Source organism: Larimichthys crocea, chromosome III, assembly GCF_000972845.2.
Source record: "Larimichthys crocea isolate SSNF chromosome III, L_crocea_2.0, whole genome shotgun sequence".
In the NCBI taxonomy this organism is placed as follows: Eukaryota; Metazoa; Chordata; class Actinopteri; family Sciaenidae; genus Larimichthys; species Larimichthys crocea.
This window is the reverse complement of record NC_040013.1, coordinates 37,926,500-37,952,085: the sequence shown is the minus strand read 5'-3', so window position 1 is coordinate 37,952,085 and position 25,586 is coordinate 37,926,500. Positions and strand designations below refer to the sequence as shown.

At 40.6% G+C, this 25,586-nt stretch overlaps 1 protein-coding gene across 2 annotated transcripts in view; it reads right to left on the bottom strand.

The window, feature by feature from the left end:
• The window catches only part of efna5b (ephrin-A5b), a 90,934-nt gene extending 86,227 nt beyond the window's left edge, over positions 1 to 4,707 (bottom strand). For both annotated transcript variants that reach the window (XM_010733528.3, XM_019266013.2), the window contains exon 1: positions 3,539 to 4,707. In XM_010733528.3, the coding sequence (XP_010731830.2) occupies positions 3,539 to 3,663 (125 nt within the window). In that variant the 5' untranslated portion in view covers positions 3,664 to 4,707. The remainder of the gene's footprint in view (positions 1 to 3,538) is intronic.
• Between the last annotated feature and the right edge of the window lie 20,879 nt (positions 4,708 to 25,586).

Here is a 25,586-nt window from a genome sequence, read left to right as displayed (position 1 = left end):
ACTCCTTGGGTTTCTATCCCTTTTGCTTATTTTTGTCTACATCTAGTTCACACTTTCTCCAATCATTTAGCAATAAATGTCACATGTAATTAAATACTTACTTTCTTTTGGTCCATTTTAAAGTACTAATTTTCCATTCTAAACTTGAAATTAAAAAGGAAAGAAATGTGATAAAGTTCGAAATAGTTTTTAGTTGGTATTTCCATGTGTAGATCATTTCTTTCTGTGCATTTCAGGTGATTAAGTAAGTAAGCAGAGCATAACGTATTTCACAAGCTGATCCGACGTAGGCACAATGAATTAAAAACAAAACAGAATTTATGTCAAAATGAAACTCAAACAACAGCTTTAGTGTGATGGATTATCTAACTAGGGCAATTTTCAAGTCGGTGGAAGGTGCAGTTTCATACAGTGGAAAAATGAATGGCAACAAATGGCTTTTTCTGGAAGTAGTAAAAGGAGCTCCGAACGACTGTGCTCAGACAACAAGAAAGAATGTAGAGGGAGAGTCAAACAAGAAGCTAAGATAGTGAAATTATCCTTTAGGTTCCCTGCTTACATTATTCATTTTTGCCATCATAAAGTGACACAAGTTTGACTCAGATGTGCTTGTTTGTGTGTACTGGGCGTTAACACAGTAAATTCTTAGAGCAGCCGTACTTTCAGTGTGACTATGAAGCCTCAGAACAAAGGCAGACGCAGGCAAGTTGCGTTACAGTGCCACACCAGCTTTCTACAGTAATGCATGAGGAAAGGGACTCGATATTTATTAACTGAATCATCAATAAGACAAGTTTGCTATCTCTCCCTCTCTCCGTCTCCTCTCTGCTGTTAGGTTACCTTTCTGGCTTCCTGCCTCAGTGCTGCAGGGGTGAGAGTCAAACAAACTCTATTTAGAGTAAGTAGAACGGAGTGACTGGTGTTAGCAGCATTACAGTCTCTGCGAAAAAAAAAAACCTGTTTCCTTTCCTCAGGCAAGTCAGAGCTTCAGAAACCGATGAAGCTCAGGAAGCTATCTATTTCTCATATTTTACCCAAAGAGAGTAAAAAGCACAACATGCACATAGCCAAGTGGATCACACAGATCTTGTGTTCGCCCTCTTTTAATGTTAGTGTGTCAGATCTGAGATTAACAGTAGTTTTACTTAAATTCCCCCTCCCCCCCCTTTTTTTTTTTTTTTTTACTCCGCTGAAACTGAGAAAACTTGTCAGCACATCTGGAAGATATCAAGTTAACTGAGCAGCCAGACAAGTCAAAACTTTTTTGTTGAAAAAAGAAAATGTACTGTCTAATGAAAGTAGGTCTATCAACAGCAGAAATCAAGATTTAACTCAAAATTGTGTTTGCCTCTATTGAAGAAAGCGCTCCATAAATAAACAGCCAGAGTAGAGACCTAGACCACAATAGTCATGGTCTACGGTATATCAGGCCGCGAATCTAAGCACCCCGCTAGACTGGCCCCGACTTCAGGAGAGGGCTTACAGTCAGCCCTCCGTTTGTACCCCTGACCACTAATTGCTTCAAGCAATAAATCATGTTTTCCGAAACTTCAAACTGAATATAAATAGTTGTGCAACAAATTCAGCATGTGCTATTAATGGCTTTGTGCACACTTGGAGAGTAAGCTGTAGATTTTATTCAACAAATACTAAGTGTCGTTGGCAGTTGAGTGAAAGATCTCTGTAAACTCTACCAGTAGTGTTTAGACTTAATAAGCCCGGGACAAGGCTGTACAGTCTAACTCCAGGAGGGACTTTTAGTGAGGAAATGCTGTCTCAACAAACATGTACACTGAGCACTGAGGTTGACTTGAGGCTGTCCAAGCAGAGAGTGGTTTGACTAGAGGATTGTAGCACGTCTGAGAAACTTTTATTTTAACTTTGCTGGCTGTGTTCTCTGGTGTGGCCCATCTGAGTCAACAGCACATTAAATCCTCACTTCACTACTAACAGTCCTGAGTCTTACGTTGAGCACACACTTGTCCTTTTATTAATAGAAATGAAAAGTGAAATGCATTTTTAATTGAATATTTAAATTAACTGACTGAATATTTTTTCATTTTGAGACATTAGGTGACTTGTGCATCTGAACTTGTGAATGAACGATACATGTTCACCAATATACAAAAAAAAAATAGGAGAAAAAAACTATGTGTAAAGTTCAGTTTAGGGGAAATGTATCTATTTTAAAACGAGGAAGCTGTGCTCTGTTACACACAGGGAAAGTTTTCAAAAGTTCTGAATGGATAAGTTCACGGCTTCAAGACTGTACAGCCATCACTACATCTAGTGGAATAAAAACCTTTCCACTTATTACACTGCTCTGGGTTTTATGTTCCAGAAGGGATTTGGATTATTTAGGGTTTAATTTTAGCAAGTAAATCTATTATTTGTTCCTTTAAAGGTCATTTAAAAAGATGAAAATTCAATAGATTTTTTTTTTTTACTATTATTTTACAATCAAGTGTTTTATTCAATCACCCAATGATCCAACAACAAAATGCTGCAACAAAAAAAATCTAATCAAATTTTCCTCAATTTCTCAAGGGAACGTTTCTTTACATAAAAAATGATTCATTGGCTATTTAAAAAATAATAATAGACACTGCCAAACTCGAACATAAAATACATAATATTCTACTTTTTCTTCGTGTCCTTGTTACTCAAAATGAGCTTGTCATTTTGTGTCATTTGTCTGCCATGGTGCCTTCAATACTCTCTAAAGTACTTTTGGATGTGCTGAGACCGTCGTATGTCCTTAAATTACATTATGGCAACTGTACTGAATTTCGCGAAGGTGCTGTTTAATATTGACTCATACATTATGCTCTCACTGCCTACATTTAGTATTGTTAGTGAGTGGTGAAGTCACGCAGTAAATAACGCAGTCATTGTCACTGAACAGGTTTGAGACGAGTGGCTCCAACTTAAGTTTTTTTTCCGAATCAAGGCAATGAACCAACACAGTCTGAAGTGGGTAAATTATGAGCACTTTTAATGGACTTTGTGCTTATTTTCTGATTGTTTAACCTAGTTGAGACTAGTTAGATACTGGTGTTAATGGGTCCAGTGGAGGCACCCAGCCTGAGTCCGCCGGACAGAGAAACAATACAAGATAACGCTCCAGGTTTTAGAGCCTTGTCCAGCTCTGACCCGGTACCGACAGCTAAATAACTCACAATGAAACGGTGAATCCCATTTTCTGGACAATACTGACAGCGGGTAGATTTGCAACGCCAAACGGAGAATGTTTTGCCCGGGCCTTATTACGCACGGTGTTTGTCTATAGTTTCTTTGGGGGGATGCGCAGTTAATGAGCAGCCACGTAATGGAAATAAGGCACAGTAGCTCTTTACACTCATGTTCCTATCCTCGTCTATACTCTGTACCTACAGCTACTGGCATTATGCCCTCACTGCGGAGAATAAACACCGATGTGGTCCAGCAAACCTGCGAATCCCGCGGTTCAGGCAGATGCGAGAGGACGAGACATCGCCGACTCTCCGCGGTAAAACCTGCCCGGTGTGGAGCCACTTACCTGGAGTTGGTCCGGTTCCAGAAGACGGCGTAGCGGTCGGCCACCACTTTGGAACTGGGCTCCTGGCTAAATACACACATCAACAGCACCAGGCAGACGAAGAGGACCATTTCCATTTGCAGCATCACTACAGCGAAACTTCGGCACGTATTCCTCTTCGGTGTCGGGTCAGTCAGTCGAGTTGTACGGGCGCTTCAACCGGGACAGGTGGTGAGTCTCATTCACATGTGGCCGTGTGTTCCTGGCGCAGTTTGTGAATAGTGAAGAAATAGAAATGCGCACAACATAGAAAACGCAAAGGGAACAGCGAGAATGTGACCACTCGAGATGACACTTGTTCAGGCTGATGGAAATTTAAAGTTACAAAAACCAGCGCGTCACGGTGTTTTCTCTCAGGATGCAGGTCGAGGGTCCAGATGAATCACAGGATTTATATCATGCAGGATCTCAGCTGGGACAAATCCTTGGTGGGCTGACAAAATATTTCTCCCACTAATGCACAAACAGTAAGATCAACACAGAGAAATGCGCAGCACAACAGGCAGTGTCTTCTTTATAATGTTCCCCTCATGCGGGGAGCTACTGGATGTAAGCCTGTGTGAGGGCAAATGACAACTGCTCAACACTTCTTCTTACTCCAAACCCAAAGCGCAGGGGATTAGTCAGTCCAAGATATGATGGAGAAAAGAGAGAGAGGGAGAGAGAGGCTCAATGTGTCCAATGACGCCGTGTGGCGCACGTCAGATGTCCATGTTCTCCGGGCAACTTTTTAAAGCCATACAGTCAAGTCAGCCACTGGCAGATGAATGGTAATGTCAGACTCGGTCTTTCCTCTCCAGCGTAAAAACAAGACAGTTATCCTTTCTCTGTGATTTACCGGTGTCACGGCCGAGGTGGGGAGGAGTCCTTCTCGGTGTAGGAGAGAGGACAGCGATGTGTTTTCTCATGCGCTTCTCTCCGCGGAGACGCTGGTTTATGTCCGCATCCCAAAGTGCCCTCCTCATATATAAGCCATCGTGCGACGTGTAGGAATGAAATAAATCTCGCCTTCTCCCATGTGCATGCCGTGTAGTCTTTCCCCCCTTTTCTTGTGTTTGGGTTTAAAACGCCGGGACGCGCAGGAAGGTGAGGGCAAAGGCAGGCAGCTCCAGACGCCGACTGAGAGAGTGGGTTTGGTTACGGCGGAGCGGGGGATAGTCCCATTGGTTTGAAATTATTTGAATGGGCGTCACACGAACAAAGCCAAGCCCCTCCCCCGCCTAAAAACGAGCTAATTCAATTACCGAGAGGTAGAGCTGGAAGGGTACGGGGGAAGAGGTGCACAGGACAGGGACCGCTTTTAGATACTTCTGTCAGATGGACCGATAAGAGCGCACGACGCTATTTAATTAAATGCAAACGGACGCAGCGGAGCGAAGAAGAGCACGGACTACAGTTACTCTCTCACTTTCAATTCAAATGTGTTTTTTTTCTAATAACAGGAAAGGTGCACGTGTTGAGGTATTATTGATTAATTAATAATATGTATTTTAGATGTAAATTATGACTTCAGAAGTCAGTATATGCCAAAGAATATGTAGAAAAATTTACAAATTGTTCCACTGATTCTGTCCATTAGTTTCCCCCAATCTTACTTATTAAGAAAAAAAAAATTCATATTTAATCTAAACTGAGAGGAATTCAATTCCATAAAGGTCACATCTATCCCGCAGGTTTGTGAAGACAGGGAGGGGGGGGAGCTGGTGCCTCACGACCGCTGTGTGATGGTGTAGTGCTGATGGCCATGGTAGATGTGACAGGGCAGCCTGTTGCGGGGGAAGAAGACGGAAAGGGGTTCAAGGCGCCGCTCCAGCGCCCAGACGCCCCGCAGTGGCGAGGAGGCGGGATAGCTGACTCAGCCTGGGGTAGGGGACGAGAGGGAGGCAGGGGGGGGCAAATCCAAGTTCGACTGCGCCAGGAGAACAGCGTCTGTCGTCGCCTTAAATCAGACAAGTGCTCACGAGCAGGATTTATGAAACTTTAGAAAGTGAGCAGCAGGCCTAAACTCAGGTGGGAAATCTCTAACGAAAATAACCGTAACATGAATTCAGACGGATACAATGTGCGGGACGTCTGGGGTGGATTTATGGTGAACTTGTGGAGTGTTTAATTTTTTTTTCTTCTTCTGTATTTCTCCAGATTTGGGACTGTTAGGTGGAATAATCTACACATTTTTTAAGGTATTTGTGTCTATGTGTGTCTGAGGCTTCATATGCCATCAATATGTGTTTTTTTTAAAAGGAAAGGAAATGTATTCTTATTTATAATGCTCCCCATTTGTCCACATGTCATGTAGAGCAACAATACAGTAAGAAGTCGAAAGATGTGTAGAAAATTACAAGAGCAAAACTTGAAATATAAATAAAACAATAATATGTAATATAAAATTTAAAAAGCCAATAAGTCTACAGAGGTAAGTTAAGATTTTTTAGTGTGTTCATCTCCTACTTTTTCTAGAATCTGTCAGCCAATGAGGCATCTAAATAAGATACAAAATAAATTCAGACCACAGAGACCTCGAATGTTAATCAATATTTTTTTTAAATGCCTTCTGTGTATGTGTGTGCGCGCATGCGCAACAGGTGCTGCTGTTGCCTTCAAGGATACAGGAGGCGAGAGAGAGAAAAGAGGGGCAACAGAAGGAGGGAGGAAGGGGTGAGAGGGCAGCTAATATTTTAAGATAATCCTCTTGACCTCTTCCTGTAGACTATAATGTAAACTTCACTTAGAGCTATCACCACACCCACACACCCACACAAACAGCACTACCGCCTCACAAACTCAGTCATCAAGTGTTATCATGCACACAAATGTTCTAAAGCATTTTTTGCACATACACACACACACACACACACACACACTGAGGACACTATCAGCTACCAGCAGAGGACTGGTGGTGAGGTCAGCTTGGAGGTCAGTGAACATGGCTGTTTTCACACCCACTTTACAGCCGTGACTGCATTCCTCTCCTGCTGCGTCCCGTCTCTCTCGTTCTCACTCGCACACACACACACACACATACACGCTCACATAGAAAAACACACTTGATAACAAGCATATATGACTGACTAGTACACACAGCGTATACCCCCAGCTGCTTTCATTTTCTCTGGCATCAAAACAGAGCTTTCCCTCCCCATCCCCTTCTTAACCTGCTGTCACTACCATAGCGGGCTGCATTGATTACTTCTCATGCGGGCATATTTTCTCCCTCAGCCTCATCCACATGTTCCCGCAGAGTGGTGCAAAGATGGCTTGAACTCTATTCAAAAAGTCAGGCTTATTTTTGTATTTGATTAGCAAGAAGGAAAACAACACTAACTCAGAGTATCAGTGATCAGGTGATGTGTTGTCTTTAAAGGACTGAAAATATGACTCTTTCACACACTTACTTTTACTTTCAGCTCCCCTTTATTATTCTCCCTTTATAGACTGTTTGCATTCACATCTTATACACACAAAGTATCTTTTTTTTTAAGATTATTTTTTGGCCTTTTCAAGCTTTATTTTGATAGAGACAGCTGAAGAGTGACAGGAATGTGGGGAGAGAGAGACAGGGAATGACATGTGGGAAAGAGCCACAGGTCGGAATCGAACCCTGGTCTTACGCAGCAAGGACTGAGCCTTCGCACATGGGGCGGATGCTCTACCAACTGTATGTATGAACTATATAAAGTATCTTTTAATTTTATTTCAGAGCCTAACCTTTCCTGCTAAAGAAAACTATTTAACTTTATTCAGTTTTCTTTATGATGCCTTTTTGATACAGGGTAACTGGATACATCAAGGCTTCAATTTGATATATAGAAGTCATTTTGAACAAAATGACAAGTGTCTGGCTTTGAGTCTGACATTTTCTTCCTCTCACACACAGTAATCTGTACACTCACACAGCCAGGGTCACAGCAGGGTGAAATAGGAAAGCTTACTGACTGGCTGGGTGGTTCATACCTCTTTTAAAAAAAAAAAGTTACAGTTCTTGCCAACTGTGCAATTGGAGACTGCATCATAACAGAGACTCATTAAAAAGATGTGAGAATGCGGCTCGGTATGTCTGGTGTCAACATGACAGGTCAGGCATGCCAACTGGCAATTATGGACATGAAAAGTGAAAAACGATCGTTTGAACAAAAAAATATCTGTCAATTAGAGGTGTGTAACAGTGGGAAAAAAAACTCTAATATTATTATATTATATTTTACTCTAATTAAAACTGTGTACAATCGAATTACCTTTTTTGTATTGAGATCTATTGTGTCCATTAGAGGTGAATTTTATGAATCAGTTTGTGAGATGGCCTTACATCAAAAGGGATGTAAAACTAAACCACTGAGTGGATGCAGACAAAGTGGCACCTCACAGGTATAATGGTTTGCTTTTAATACCATAAACCATAAAAAGGAACCATTAAATCTGCTCCCAAGACACCTTTAAAATCATCCTCCCTCATCATCAAATTTCTATAAAGTATCCCTACAGTTTTACAGTACATTACTACTGAAAGTATTGCGTGGTACAGCATTTCCCTAATGTTATGTCTGTTTACTGAGAGCAGCATCGGGATGCAGCAGATGAAGCGGTGTACTGGAGATCTATGCAATGATCTTTTCAGACAGTGTAGCACCAAATCTCATTCATATACAGCTCACACATCCATAAATATGATACTGTCTCACAAGCACAGGCAATGGGATCGTTGTCAGTTAGAATTACTGAGAGCACTGTGCATGTATTGTGCCCTGTAACCCCATTTACACTTATCGTATGTTTCAAACTGCGAGCACAGATCAGGCTGGGTTACACATGAAGAGAAAATAGGGTTTCACTGATGTGAAATTTTCTTGGTTATTTCAGAGAGTAATCATATTTCTTCTGTATGCAAGAGGAGATGGGCTCCATAAAGAGTTAAAAAATAAGCACTTGGTGTATATTTATCATTTGATAACTAAGAAGACTGTGACAAACCATTTCATGCCACATCTTACACCTGATATCACACATTCATCCGTCAGGATCAAAAAGCAAGTGTTGCATTCACAACCTCAGTGTCTGTGTTTTGTATATTCATAAACTTGACACAAACCTTTCTCATTACATCTGAGCTCATCGAGAATATTACCTCCCTTCACTGTCTCACTCCCTCACTGCCTCTTAATTCTACACCACCTCCCTCTTTAGGATGCATATTAGATTAAAGATTTTATTGTCACACTCAATGCACTTAGAGCGTTGGCAAACTAAATCATAGGGAGACAGCATGTCATAGAAGAGACACCTTGGGTTGACTAAGTCATGACGAGCCAGCACAAATCGATGAGAGAGACTAATCGGATGTATCTGTTGGGACGGGCCCTGCCCTGAATCCAAATGATGGACACCAGATGGGGGACTGATGTTGCCATTAGTACACCATCAGTGCAGTAGACAAAGTGATGTAAGGACAAGGGCTTCCTATTCAGCGAGGAATCAGATTTTCAATAGGGACAGCCAAGGTCCTTCTATTCATTGAGGAAAAGCAGGAACCTACACTGGTGATGGTTTGCCAGTGTTTGCGGGTGCAAGAGAAAACTAGAGAGTTTGTGTGTGTATGCATTTGTTCTTGTGGTTATACTTATGAAGACCACATGTCCTCACAAGGACAGAAAGATGAGAAAAATTTTCAGTCCTCAAAGGACCATGTGAGGATTTTATATCTAAACAACAAAATAGATCATCCAGACCCCATTAAGACAATGATTCATGAGCATTTTCCGATCCATCCTCTCTTGGGTTAAGGTTTGCTTACGTTTAGGCAACTAAAACTACTTGGATAAAGTTTGGGAAAGACCGTGGTCACAGTTAAAAGAAGACTGCTTGTAGGAAATCGGAGTGCAAACTGCAGTCACTAGTGTCAAGGTTACACACACACACTAACAACAAACACCAGTTTTTTAAATCTCAGTTTGGACAAAGTTTGAATTAGTATAACTGTTAAAGTTAGGCACATAGATGAGGATTACAATAAGGTTTTAAAGGTTAAAGGAATAGTTTGAAATTTTAGGAAGTGCGCTTATTCACATTCTTGCTAAGAGTTATATGGATCATTAGATATGAGGCTATAGCTAGACGGTGGTTAGCTTAGCTTAGCACAAAGATTGAAAACAGAGGGAAAGAGCTCGCCTGGCTCTGTCCAAAATAGATGTTTACTACATGATTATTGTGGCCAGAATAATTGACTGTAATGGTATTACTGTGGTATCTATACTACAAGTCAGATTCATATTTATGTTTAATTGTGTTTTGTCTCTTTTTGACAAAAGAATTACAGTAAATATTCAAATGTAGGGAGGTAGGGAAAGAGTCTGTAACCATAACTGTACAAAAGAACAAGTGCACTAATTGTGAACTGTTTTTTTTAAATGTGTATTATTAACGTGATATCAATATTTATTTTTTAAATATTAGGGTTATTGCCAATATTGGTACATCTAAATTTCACCAAATTTGGCACGTAATGCCTTGTTTGTTGAATCCATGCTAAAATTGAAGTGCAAAAATGACGGGATGTGTCACACTGTTTCTTGACTTGAAGGACCGTGAATTTTCTTACCACTGCATAGAGCCAGCCCAGCTATATGCAAGCTATATGCAAGTGGGAGCCTCTATGTACATACAGTGCATACCACATATGTGTATTTGAGATCAATCATGCGCATTTAAGAGAGGATTTTGCTTTTAAAGGCTTGAGTCTTATCTTATATCACAAAGTAAATATTCCAGAAAGCAGTTTTACTTTCCCGGATGAATGAGAATGTCCACACAGACTTGTTTCTCCAAGCGTTTGAGACATACCATCAGTAGATAAAAAATTAATAAGAACATTCTTCATTCTTCAGCAGAACGTTATCAGCCGAAGCTGGTGTGAAAACAGCTGTTTTATGTCTGACCTACACTCAGTATTTCAGCAACCTTACAGCGATGCTGTCTGTATTTTTTTCCTCCCTTTCCGCCCACAGTGAATGAACGGAGGCAACACACTCACACACACAGACAAAAACCACAAACAGCCCTCTGCCCCAGTAGTATAAATGTTTATTTGGCCTGCAACAAAGCGGTTTGTTTCTTTATGTGTATGTTTAATGCATTATATTATGCAATATTTTATCACACTGCGGACATAAACTCCAGCTGTGTGTTGTGTGTGTTCTTAACTTCACTGAGAAACAATACATAAAATTCTGTGTGTATGCACATGTGTGTAGCACACCAAGTATGCGTACTTGTGTGCAGTCCTCTCCAAGATGTAAGGGTTATACGGTATTAGCTACAACAGTATTGAGTTACTTTTCCATGTTGCTCTTTTAAAACAAGCTCTTTCCATTTATTACCTGTAAGTGTATTACTTCCAGCAGGCAAATACAGGGTTAATGATAAAGAGTACATTGCATGGTGGCATTTTATCCTTAGATCTAATTCAGAGAAGTCTAACTTATCCTCATTACAGGAACCTGTAGAGGAACAAATGACAAATCACAGTATGCGATAATAAAGGTGACACTGTGAAAATCCCTTGGCTGGGATCCATCTCATCATTATGAGAGCATTATGAATGGATGTAATAAAAGTGAATTAAGACAGGACACCGCTGATATAGATATTATGAGCACATTGTCCCTTCCCTAATGTGAATGGTGCTTCAGCTGGCTTCTGCAATAAGGGCCCCAATTTGGAGAGGCTATCCTCAACTCTGAGTAATACTTACATACAATCATTACCAAAAAGCTGGGAGGAGAGAGGGTGGGCAACTATCGAGTCCTCTTTTGTGCTCTCTGTGCTCTTTCATTATAGCAATGAATGTAAAAAAGCCTTTGATATCCCTGGGTATAGTGTGCAACGCAGCAGTCACTCGGCTCTATGGGGCCTCACATCTTTCTTTGAAGTCGCAGGAAGAAATTGATGTTCCACTGTCCCTTTATGACTCTTCTGTTGAAGGGAAATATAGATTCATAGGTTCAGGACAAAGCTAATAGCCAGACTTGTTCAAAGCATGGGAGCAGAGTAATAGTGCCGTGTGTCAGTTGAAGCCAAAGAACATTAATCTCTTATTAATACCAGTTGATTCTCTTTTCAAACTGTACTTTCTTCTGCTTCTGTCTTTCCTTCTTGCTCATTCTCTGGAGGGTGTCCCTCTGAGGAAAAGGCCACCACTGAAGAGCTCAGCTATACATCACTGATGAGGGTACAATAGCATTAGTGTATGCTTAGCCTGCTAATTCTCACCGCCATTATGGAAAGTTTTCTAATCGGGTCATTTGTAATTCCGCTCATAAAAGGATAAGCTGAGATCCAAGCTTGCAAGAGGGCTTATGACACTGATCAAATTAAGATCATTTTCTCCCAACAGGAATACCTAATAATGAGAAATACAATTGCCATGGAGAGTATCACTGACAGGCTATTGACTAGATGAAGAGATTTGCCCTGTAGTATTCGTTATGCGTACTGCACACAAGAATGTTTCCAACTACGGGCCATCCATTTTCATATACAGTGCATTTTCTTTCCAGAGGTGTTATTACAAATAAATGTATGTCTAATTATTAGTGAATCTTGGCCCCATTGTGTCAGTCACAGTCAAGTGTTTGATATCCCCCAGACGCCAGAGTAATCCTCCCTCTCCAGATATCACTCAGTCACTGAGATAGACCATTTCCTTCTCATGTTCTTAATTTGTCTTTTGGAAAGGAAAGAATGAAGGACACATAAGAGCCCGGGGGTTAACTCGCATCTGACTTACAAATAAATATGCACGCAACTGGCAGGAAAGACACACGAACATGCAAAGTCATCACAAAGACATGCAGAACAGTTTCACGTTGGAATGCTTGCACACACCTAAACACGGGGAAGTAAAAGAGCTCACATTCTCACATGAGAGAGAGACATGAAGATCCAACCTCTGGAAATTATGGGATGGAAACATTCTTCTGAGAAAATGTTTAGTGTAATCGCATCTGATAGGAAAGTGAGAAACCACATTAATTGGTGTTGGCACACCGTTTGGAATAGTGAAACCACAGCAGATATGACTCCATTCAGCTTGTATACGTTATAATGTATGTGGACGCAGTTCTGTCTCTTGCTGTGACCTCTGGCTCTCTGTTTTGGGAGCGTTGCCCATCACACCTGTGTTGTGATGTCATCAATTTTCTCCTCAGTTCTTATGAAATATAATGTCGTCATTCAACGCCCTGCCCGATGATATGATCCAGGGAAATGTGAGGTCACTCCCTCCAGTTTCCCCAAATGTAACATCAATCACGAATGACAAAGTGCAATCCAAGGCAGGGCTGTGCACAAAGTGAATCAGCACCTCCTAAGCACATGGATCAGGAAAGTAAAGTCACTGCCATTTTGATTTAATGTTAGCGTAAGCCTTATATTACTGCAGTGTGACAGTTTAATTACAATGATTCGTATCAGTGGAACATATGTACAGTATTTGTTCTTCTCAAGCTTCATTGCGGCAGCGTGAGCATCTCACACATTCACTGAAAAAGTTCTGTTCAAAATGTGAAGCACTTAAGGTCTACCAGATCACCAAAAGACATTGTCTCACTTAGCTCTAGTTTTGGTTTTGTGTGCCCAGGATTTAATAGATATCATATGATTATGAATATGGACTTCTGTTTGTGCTGTCTACAGCACTAAAAAGTTTAATTTGTTGAAAACTTTCTGTCAATGAAAAGTGTTTGTGAGGTCTGTGGATTAACTAGAGTATCAAGGATATTATTTCTGCAAAGACATGTTGCTGTTGAGTTTTCTAAAAGCAATTTTTCAATGGGGTGATAACTGTATAAAAAAAAAATGTATTCACCCCAGCCATATTGGGCTAGCAGCAGAAATTTCCTAAACATGTGTCAGGAAGTGAATCACTGCATTCCCTCCTCAGAGGTAAGGGGAATGACTAGTAAACAATTAAGTACACCTGGGAGCTGGGGGAAGGTCATTTTTGCCACTTAGACAAAGACAGCATGAAGGAGACTAGGAGGAAGTGAGAGAAAGAGGAGAAAACCAAACATATCGTTCTGTAGAGGAGTTTAAAAAAAAAAGCTGAGGAGGACTGAAAGCAACCCCGAAGTGTGTGTAAAGTCATTGGATGTCTTTTTATGTGGTACTCAGAGCTACAACCAGTCTGGGCTTAACCAAATGTACAGATAAGTGGTCTCGGTCTGTCACTCTCAAGGCTTCTTCACTGTCTTGTCTTCCACCGGATACAGCAAAACCTCTCCCTGTTCCCTGTCCCCATCTACCTCCCTATATAGACATGCATACATACAGAGATTACATAAGACTGAACTGAACTTTTGGATATATATATATATTTTTTTTTTGTTTGTTTGTTTTTGTTTTTTTCATGAACTGAATTGAATTCAGCACTAATTTGCATACAAACTCGGACCAGCATGAACTAAAAAGAACTGAACTGAATCCGCAGCCATTCACTCATGGTCTTTTATGGTGAATGCGTTTTTTGTCATTTAGTTATATGGACTTTGGGACTTGCATTTAAATTTTAATTAGTTATTGCTTTTTGAAATAAAATATGTAATTTATTGTTCGATTAACTCTTTTTTTTCCTACAGTGACTTATCTGTTTGATTTTTGATTTGCCTATGACTGACTAACAATTAACTTTTCATTTACAGACATTTTGTTGACCAGTGTTTTGTTTGGGGTAATTATCTTTTGTAGCAAGGGCCTTGAGCTAGCTGGACTTTTGAATGTTGTTGTACAGATGTTTCGGGTTTATATATTTGTTTTTGCTTTTTTCATATTTGAAGAAGAAACGGCAGGTTGCCTTGTGCTCCTGTCGGGCGCCCAACTTTAACCTTGCAAGGATCTTTTTTAGCCCCTACGCTACAAACACATTTTAAAACTTAAAAGTGTAAAAGGGTAAAAGTATCCGCATTGTTAAATATGACTAGAGATAAGTGAGATGGTGTGTTTTTGGTAATCTGATGAACAAAGCCTTTCAGGAGAGCTGTTAATTTGGGCCTTTTGAAACTATTTTGGATATCTGATCACTGAAAAGATGAGTAAGACACAGTAAACATCCACGTTGCAAAAACCAACCATCTCTGTGTGATAAGTATCAGTATTACACACCCACCCACCAGATCGTCACACCTGCTGGCCAGCAGGCTAGTAGAACACAGAGCTGCCCTCTGAACCGACATGTTTGACTAATGCCAACTTGTCAGCACTATGTATCCCTGCAGCTCAGGATATTGGAGCAATTACGTTCATACAGCACCCCCTAGGAGCACAGGGGTCGTTGGAGCCCAATTCATCTGTAGGACCCAGTCAAACAGACCTAACAGCGCCAACGCTGACTTGTTGGGGAACAAGGAGCCTGTCATAATTAGCAGTGACATTTGCTGACAGAGAGGCCAAGCAGGCCTGGCCTCCACTGAGATGATTTAGCATAGAAAAAGAGAGAGAGAGATCTATCAGATAGAGAGGGGTCTTTCACCCGCCTCTCAAATGGATTCTGTTGCCTACGGGGCCATTGTGCCAATCAGCAGCCTTCCAACGAAATAATTTGCATCATAAACAGTCTCTCGTGATGCGCTTTGAATTAATTTGTTGTTCGGTTAAACACTGGAACGAAAAAAAAGTTTTGGAACAAAAAAAAAACTCAGACATCCATGTTATAATTACAGCGTTTTAGACATTTTTGCAAATGCACACTGAAAAGCCTGCAACCGCGTATTCCCAAATTTTTGTCCAAAAGCAACTATTGATTTGTCTTTTTTCATTTAAATCTGACACGACCAAAAACAGAAAGAGTGTGTTTCTTTTTTGCCCTTCTGACTCCTTTAGTTAAAAGTGATGATTCAAGAGCTGCTGCAGCTGGCAACTCCTGCGACAGTTATCAACAGCAGTGCCTACTAATTATCAACCCCCAAGGGAACTGGGATGATAATGCCTCCTCTCTGTTTTCATTCCTTTACCTTTCTCGCCTGCCTCATCAAACAGCTCCGTCTCCATGGGGTGCACCAGTATGAGAGCAGTGTGTAAGAGGACGTTCAGTGTTGTGACTGATAATGCAGTGATGAGTGTGTTGGTATCGTTAGCCTTGTGTTTCTCTGCATGGTTCCCGTACACACCACCGGAGACACTGGGGAGAGAGTGATGAGAAAAGATAGTTAAAGGAAACAGGAGAAAGAGGAAAAAGTTAGACTTCTTTATGTGTAACAGTTTGCTCTGCAAGATACTGCGCCCATATGAAGTCTAACATGCTTCAATAAAAACACATCTGGTGTCCATCAGAAACTTTTTCATAGGTCAGGGGCCACAGGATATTTAACATTTCCATCAAAGAATCCAGATGACAACGTCTTGGACAGGGACATGGGCTCATTAAATAACTTGTATTACTCTTGTCTCTTGTGATTCAGAAGAGAAATGACAGTAATCAATTCTAAGACCATGAAACATAACATTGTCACAGACCAGATGATACATTTCCTCACGCCAGTTTTTCATGTAGTTTACAGGTTCATGCAGGACCAAATAGCGAGCATTTTTGTATCCCACTATGTTCGCCTCAAGCTACGAGTGTAACATGCATTACACTAAATATATGTTGAGTAAAGGACCCTTTGGCATGTGTCATGTCTGAGCAGCAGTAAAACAAAGCTTCATGTCAATCACTCTCACATCCTAAGGAAAAGCGGCGATGAAAGAAGACAGATGAATCATTTTCAAAGACAAATGACCACAAACGTGTCGTGACATGGCTCGGTTTACCACCTATGAAGTATATTTACTTTCTCACCTGTAGAAATCTCTCTCTCTCTCTCTCTCTCTCTCTCTCTCTCTCTCTATCTTCCTCTTCACTTCCTCGCCCCAGGCAGGACATGAGACCACCTGCCACTGCCGAGGCAGGAACACAGGTAGCAATGACAGCTCTCCAATGGATTTCCACACTACTGCAGCAGGCCTGGAGGCCCTGTTGTGTGAGAGGAGAAAGGGAGATAGAGAGCGGGAGAGCAAGAGAAAGGAGGTTAGAGGGAAGGAGAGAGAGAGAGAGAGAGAGAGAGAGAGAGAGAGAGAGAGACTGCTCAACTGCCTACCCCAGGAAACAAGCCAATTAATTATGCAAATCACACAATGACTTTTTAACATTTGTGGCAGAAGTACATGCTGCGGTGTAATTGGTAATTTACAGCAACATATACGACACACTGTAATGGGGTCACTATTCACTATATCAGTTCTGTCACATACCCATGCACATCAATTGCTGCTATTGCTGTTGTTACTGTGTCAGTGTTGCTGACATGACGTTTTTGTATTAAAGAGTGTCCTCACTGTTTAGTCAATCATCTAAATTGCTGTTGTATCTGAGAAGCAAAGGTAAAGGGAAGAGGTCAACTGAGCTCACTGTTGGCATCCCGTTTCCTACCTACAGTCAGTGATGTGTTTTTTTTTTATCCTCCACAACTTTCCTCTAACTCAAACCAAGCGGTTTTTATGACCATTTTTCCATCAGTACAGTGCATACCTTTCCACTACAACGTCACAGCAGGGGATACCTGCGTTGGCCAAACTGACCCTCAAACCAAAAAAGAGCCTTGCACTGATTTGACTTGCTCAGCACGTTGTTCTATTCTTGTTACTATAGAGAAAGAAAGCATTTCACGAATCAGCTTTCATTACTTTTGTAACTTGTGACCCAATCTATGTAGTTTAAAGTTTAGTTTCCCTTAGTTACTCCTGTTCACTCTTCAGATATCATCCTTGCTTACCTGTTTATCAATGACTTCACAGCACTATTAGAGCTGGGTTGAGTACTGCTAATGCAAACTGAACATCTGTTGCTGCTTCACATTAAAAGGGTTCCTCGTTGAGGTTTTAATTATGAACCAGATTTAGGATGCGCAATGTGTTTGTCACAATGGTAGCAGGACTTCATTAGCGTTGTTATTCTTTAATAACAATGTACCTACACAGCAAGATGTAGACATATTTAAAGCTTTTTGGTCAGCAGATAAAAAACACATTTTATAATGCGGCTCTGTGGAAAATCAGTGTGCCAGATTGATTTTAAATGGTTGCAGTTGTTCACGACTTAGTAACCCTGCCTTAGTCACAAAACAACATTATTGCCTAACCTAAGTCAAGAATTAACAAAAGAGATCAGGCTCAAACACTTAACATCCTGATGATAGAGTTGCCAAATCTGAAAATGCTTACAAAGGTCATTTTGGGAAGGCAAAGCGAATCTGTTTTATCATTTAATTTGAAGGACTTGTTTTACATATAAATAACTTTTTGAACTCTTTTTAGGGAGTTACAATGTTGCTGTCATGACACATTTTTATTAAAACACATACATTTTCATTATTGCTCAGCACAAACTCCCAGTTCCAATATTACCACTATCTATTACCATCAGTTATTGGTTGTTTTACACATTGTCAGCTCTTCTCTTGCCATCCCCTGGTCCATGTAGAGCGATCTCAGACTCACAAATCTCAGAGAGATTTATCGCTTGTTCCATTACAGACTTGACACAGGATATATTTCAGATAGGCTCTCTGTGCCTGTGAAACAATGGTACATCAGACACGCCACGTCTACTGTTGTTTTTCTGGTATTAACTGGAATCAGCTGGGGATTTTCCTCCTGGTGCTTTGAGGATCCTGCAATCCTTGTGTGACCATTCAGTTCACAAGTGCTTGCTATACAGGAATGTGTATGAGTTGTGCGTGTGTCTGTGTGTGTGTGTATGGATATACTGTCTTCAAGAGTCTACCACGGAGGCATGGCAGCAGTAGTAAGATAAAGGGGATAAGAAAATGGAGAGAGACAGAGAATGAGGCAATATATATGGAAGATATGGACAAAGCTTGATTCTGAGACAACAGATCCCCTTTGAAAGTCTCTGAACATAAATTAAACATATGCATCTTAAAAACACTGCATGGAAAAAAAGAATACTACCCTGAATGGGATCTCCAGTGCTTTCTGCAGTCATGGTGAATCAGATGCCTTCCTCTTACAAGGGCAGAATGCATGAATACCCCAACAAGGGCTGCATCCGCATCGCAGGGTTATGGATGAATAGGAGAGGACAGATTGAGGAGAGTTTGACGGCAGTGTGGGAGTGGAGGGGTAGAGAGGTCATTGTTTTTTTGCAGGTCAATAAATAATGGCAAGAGGGTTGACAATGAAGGAGGGTCATTAAAGGAAAAAACAGAAAATCATAGGGAAGGATGTGATCTAAGTCCTTAAAAATGTCATTAAATTCAGATGTTTTTACAAACTTATTTCACAATGCTTCCATGTTGTTCCTTGTGTTACTGAGGTTTATTGAGGTTTCTGCAACCACAGGAAACAGACAAATACACAATTTGGTTCACCCAAACTACCTTTCCTAAAACACAATGCATGCAAAAACGCAAGGGTTTTAGGGTACAGTCAAGCCCTCACTTCTACAGAATTTCTTCTGTTGTGAGCGTGCAGTCCTATGAGAGAGATGCAATGCTGTTGTTGTTTGTTCTCTTCTTGTCTTCCTGCACAGGCGTCTGTGCACCTGTTGGGTTATATACGCATGCTAGAGGAATATATTGTTTGTGTGTACACAGTGCAGCTAGTGCAGAAGCTGCAGGAGCAGACAGATCGGAGCTCTCTGCACAGTGGTGCCAGAGGCAAACCATTAATTAAGCAAAGAGATAGAAATTGACCCAGCTGGTGGTACAACCTATACACATGAAATACTCACACACATACAATTTGCACATACACACACACGCATACACGTGTATTTACATATCGGCACCCCCCCCATAAAACGCATAAATAGTAGTCATGAGCAATCAACAAATGCATGCTCATGTACCCAGACAAAATCTACACTGATGAGAGTCTGTCTGCAGGCAAGAAACAATTAGTCAGCGAGCAAGAAAACACTTTCACTTAACGATTTTCCCTTCATTGTCTGACTGTGTCTGTTTTGGTGTGCGCGAATGCTTTAGCCGCATGTAACCGACTTTATAACAGCTCCTCCTCCCCTCTGTTCATCAGAGCTGCAGTTAAAATATATGCGTGTGGCTGTGTTGCGTAGATGGTGTTTGTGGATGGGGCGTGGTGCATCAGCTGCAGGAGAGAGGTGTGGAGAGGGTGACTGACACACCTGTATCCTGTTGAGCTAATAACTCTCTCCTTTTTAACAGAGTAGCGTGCTGGACCTGGGAGGAGAGAGAGAGAGACACGACATGAAGAGAGAGGCGTGATTGTGTCGTGAACTGAAATGAAACAATTAAAACGTCATCGCTCTCTGAGTAATTCTCTGCTGAAGAACCCACAATGGCATCAGACTACGCCACAGTGTTCATGTATGGAGCGAACGATTGGTTGTGAAGAGAGAGGAGACTTTTATGGCATGGCTGTAGGGCTCCCAGGGAGCCACTGGGGCTTTGGTTTATCTCTGACTTTACATCTTTGTCCCATTCATCATGTCCAAGACTGATAGTGAAAAGCTTTACTCACATACACATAGGCTGCTCGGCCACATTTTTTTACATCTACCTACCTTCACCTGGCTCTCTCTGTCTCTCTCTCTTGTATACACACACAGGCACACACACACACAGAGTCATACCAAGGAAAAGAAGTTAAATCAGGTTGTTTAGATTGGCTGTCTCAGAGTAAATCCTCAGTGCTGGACCCTATGGAGTGAGGTCATGGAAGAGCAGTCAATATGGATTAAGGCAAATTGCTGGGTTGTCTAGGAGAGGAGAGGAGAACTTCAATGGGAAGATCCTGCAGCATTAAAACACCTTTCAGAGCAATACATGTATGTATTCAGAACTTTGATTTTGAATGAGATACTTTAAAGTGGGCCTGGATCCATAATACAGCCATAATAACACAAATATTGTCTATTACACACACATATATGTATACATACTCTGTCGCTTTGTTAAAACACAAAGCCTGAACACATCATATAAAAAATAAGTGACTTGTACACCTGCATGCACAGTGCACACACCTGCACCGACACAGACACTACAAACAAGCCTACACACACATGCATAATTAAAACAATATGGAAACTATAAACAACACAGTCACTAGCTCTTTCTCTCTCACACAGACACACAGACAGAAACACACACACACACACACACACATACATTCCCTCTGTTTCTTATTATCTGGGCATCATGAGATATTTCGTGGGTGACATTTCCAAAGATCTGTCACTCTTAACTCTTTCAACTGCCCCTTTGGAATGTGGAGCATTAAAAAAAAAGAAAGAAATGGTGCCCCTGCTGTCTTTCCTTCACACATTCACAAAGCTCCATAATGGTAATTACTCTTCACATCATGATTAGAACATATGCAGCCAGTGAATGGCCAACAGATGTGGCCTGATAATCCTGTGATTTGGGGATGAAGATAATTCTAACCTAGCCTTGAATACACAATCACCCTTCTTTTGAGAATTTCTGCAGCTCTGTTTTCACTGTCCTGTTTGGCGTTTGCAAAAATGATGTATGGGTTTGGTTACCACTCGAGAGGAAAGATGCACCCAGAGTTTATTTCTACTTTCGATTGAGGGATTCAGGTAGTCTGGTGTCACTTATACTTTTTAAAATAAGACACTGATACAATTTTCTCACACAAACATCATTGCAGTTTCAAGAGGCAGTGAAAATGAATTTTGCATGACCTTATCTTGTCCTCATCTGTCTGCTCATTTTGCCCATTTATCCAAGTATCTTGGAGTGCTGATCTGACTTGTTTGTCTTGGCCACTGCTGCCATGTACAGTTATTTCCTTATGTTTCCTGTTATTGTTGCAGTTTTCCCATCTCTCTTACCCAGATATAACCCACAGAACATTCAAAGTGTATTTACACAGGGTTGGAAAATCAGAAGTTTACCTTGGGTGACCCACATGTTTTCTACATTTTGTCAATGACAAGAAGTAAATAATAAATTGCTGGATATAAAGTTAGACATAAATAGTTCAGCTGTCAAATAAATAGAGATCTCAACAATTAGGCAGATACTAAATAGATGGAAAGATCAATTACATGTTTTTCTATACAAAAGTTGTTCGGTGCAGGTGGGCAGGTTGCCCCCCATCAGACACAAATTACTTTCACTCAATCCTAACCTGGACAATGAAAGGATCACATGCTAAACTGGTCCTGTATCAGCATGTAACTGACATCGTGCCACAATCCTCGTGAAGGGCCTTGGGCTTCATGGAGTAATATCCATTACCCATCAAGCACCATGGCAGCCCTGGGCTGCCCATCACAAATGAAACCATCTGCCTCTTCCATCTGTACCCATTTTGTTCATTATTCTTGGGCCAAAAACAATCCTTCCCTCCATCTTTTCCCTCATGCTCCACAACTCTTTACACACACACCTTTTGCACACCTTATTTAAAAGATATGTTTGCATAAAGACACAATGATTTTGTCTTTGTGTCTTATTATGTTGTCACAGCCCTTTAAAAACTATAGCCTTTTCTTATCCTGGTCTTTGTGTGTGGTCATTCACAAAGTAAAGTCCCTGTGTCAGGCCTTACTGGATGTGTGACTGAGAGTGTGTGTGGCTTAACGTCTTGTGTCTTTCAACATCTTAATAAAGATGGAGATTGCATCGCATCCAAACTTATTAATCAGCCTTCCCCGCTGCATCACTCAGCACTCCTGCATGTGAACGTGTGTGTCTCCATATATTAAACTTCATAAAGCACAGTCTCTTATCTGATTATGTGATTAACATCTGTTTAAGCACTAAGTAGCCTGAGGTGGTTCACATTCATTAATACATGCACGTTGAGAATACTACCCTGTCAACGCATTACATCGCTGTGCCTCAATCAACCCCCCCAATCTTTTTTTCTGTTAGTCATTTATTTTGCATTATTTTATCAAAATTCAACAAATTATACAAAGCCACACATCAGTCAGACCCATCTTCAAACATCAGCCATGACACCTTAGCAGAGTTTTGGTTAACTCATCAGTAGTTATGAGTGCAGTCCTGAGTAACCACTAATGTCCACATCCGTGATCAGCTGCATGTTTCAGACGTCCACACCAGTAATGTTTGTGGTGTTAGCGTGATTTAGATCGACTTACACAGCTCCCTCCTGATACGCTCAAGATTAATCTCTCTCATTTGGTTAACTTGGAATAAAAAGTGTTTTTTTTTAAATTCAGTTTCAATTAAGTTGAATTAGAGGTAGAGGCGTCTGGACATATTGATGATATACACCGGCATCTGGGATAGAGGTGGAGCTGTCATATATTAGAATTAATCAGTTGGCATGTAACATGATAGAGATATTAGCTGATAGGAATTTTTTCAGGAATTTCAGGCTTTTGGCTGAAAATGTTCATGTACAGATTGTGAAGATATTGAATGAATCATTTGGGGAAAGCAGACCTCCTCCTTCTTCTTCTCTATACCCTTATATCCTTCTCCACCTCCTTTCCTCCTTCCCCAAATCTTCATAACTGTCTGTACTTCCCCTTACCTTTTCATCATACAAGAACTATTCTAAATTTCCTTATCCTGCAAATGGATTATACTTGGCCCATATTTTGGAAATTACTGTATGAAGGGTGGAAAACAAGAGGGGTATAAATTATCAGGGTGTGTGTCTGCTTGTGAACGTGTGTGTTTAGAGAAAAAGTTTGGAGATATATGGTTGGAGGGTAGCTGGAGAGTGTGAAATGCAGGAGTTTTACAGCCTGGGGCATTGACTGGGGGAGTGTTTTATTAAAGTTAACGAGAGCGGGCTGCGCCCCTTCCACTGGCCATGCCCAAGCTTAAGTGCTTGTTACCCTGTTACTATGCAGATGTGTAAATCTCCTTCTCTGTCTTTCTCGTCCTCGGCCTCTCTCTTCTCTCCCCCAAACACTCTCAGAAGTGCAAACAGGACAGAGGAGTGTCCAATAAAATGTCTGCGCTCGTGTGTTCTGGGATCCTTCTGTGTGTCTTCTGTTACATATATGACAGCAGCATGTCCAGCTTTAAACACCTCAGACTTCACATTCACACATACGTATGCCAAATTGCTGTGATTGACTCCGGTGACCTCTTTCTGTCAAACTCGACATGAAAAAGTTGCCATCCAATTTGCGAGCGTGTGAGAGGACGAAATAAAGAAAAGAAGTAAAAGGGCAAAGATTGTACACACTGGTTGTAAAAATGACCCCATATATGTCAAAGTGAAATGTGCTTTCAGCCTCCTTATCTGGGTTTACAAGTTGTCTAAGTTTTTTTTTTTTTGCCTCTGTGTGGTATTAGTAAGAGGAGGAAGATAGTGTGAGAGACTGTAAGAGAAGGAGCGAGATGAGAAATCAATAAGGCAGAAAATGAGACCATAAAAAATGATAAGGGACAAAGAGTAATGTGTCTCTTGCCATCGATGCATATCGCTCTTTCAAACTAATACCAGCATATTAACTTGTTGATGAATAATCAACCGTCACCATTGGGATTTGAGGAGATGTTTGACGTAAGATAACTAAGGCTATTCAACTGCCAGCTTATCCAAATTGAAGAAACCGTTCCAGTGGACCACAGCTAATAAGAGTGTTTTTATGGAAAACACAAATGTGCACACATACCTGTATATATTATAGCTGAAACCACAAAACTATAAGCAGCCATACTGTAGCACAAAATACTTCTGGGAGTTTTAACTATAGTGGCTAAGCCAGCACATCAGTTTAATATTGTGTTAATATTCTCTGAGTTGTAACAACAACACTGCTTCTGCAGCACTTTGGTGTTTCCAGGTTATTTTATAGCCTCTTTAAAAGTCGGTAATTATACATATAACATAAGGAATTAGTTAATCTACTTAAACTTGTTCTTTTATGAACACAGTACAGTGGTGCAGGATATAAAAACTAATTTTGTTGCATTTATTGCAATTATGAAAGTGCATAAGCCCATCTTGGATTCCAGGTGGGTTTTTACTCATGTGGGAGCATAAAAGAACAGCTCAGACTAGTTCAGACTAGACTCTAGATTCATAAAATGAAAATATATGTAAAACCTAAAAAAGAAAATGTCAAAAACACAATATGCATTCCATACAAAACCACAAGAAGAAAAAGGAGGTAGCCAATATCTGAAATTCAGGAGCAGAGAGAGAAAATACCAGACAGAGCAGACAGACTTTTGTTGGCGATTCACATGTAAAAAAAAATGTCATTCACTGCCTGGATCTGCAATCTTTTGGTACTAGAGTCCTATGGTTAAAAGTTCATGACCCACCATTTTTCTCAAAAGTTTGCCACAGACTTCTTTAGCTGTTACTGTTGAAATGAAATAGGAAAAAATATCATTCTTTTTTTAATGAAAATTTGGATTTAGCAAGGTCAAGATTTCAAGCAAATATTGCAGGGACTTTGTGTTATTTACTTCCAAAGAGACTGATAAATGTCAAAATACGACGTCATGTATTAATAAAGAGCCAAATCAATACATAGACAGTATATCAGACAATTTATGTTATTGGCCTCTAAATGTAAAAGTATAAATGTATTGTTCAAGATTATCCAACACAATTCTTTGGTATTGATTTTAAGGTACACGTGAGCGAAGCCTGGGGAACACGGCCTCAGCACGCCAGTTCAAAAGCATTGATTTACACTCTCTGCTTGTCTTCTGGGACTGGTCCAAAGTGGAGCAACATCGAGCATGGTGTGAACCAAAAAACACTAAAGAGTACTGTGACATATTGGTGACGCCACAGAAACTTTTTCTTCTCTAAAGGACAAACAAACACACCATTTATTGTGTGGAAATTTTATTTAGCCTTTTTGGGTTTTGACCTGTCATCATGTCTTTTACATTAATATTTTCTGTTCACTGTTGTTTTTTTGTTCCTCATCCATAAATATTTGGGAATCCTCTGCAGTTGAGGAATTACTACAGACTAGTCTGAGAAGAGACCTCTTTTCACCTTC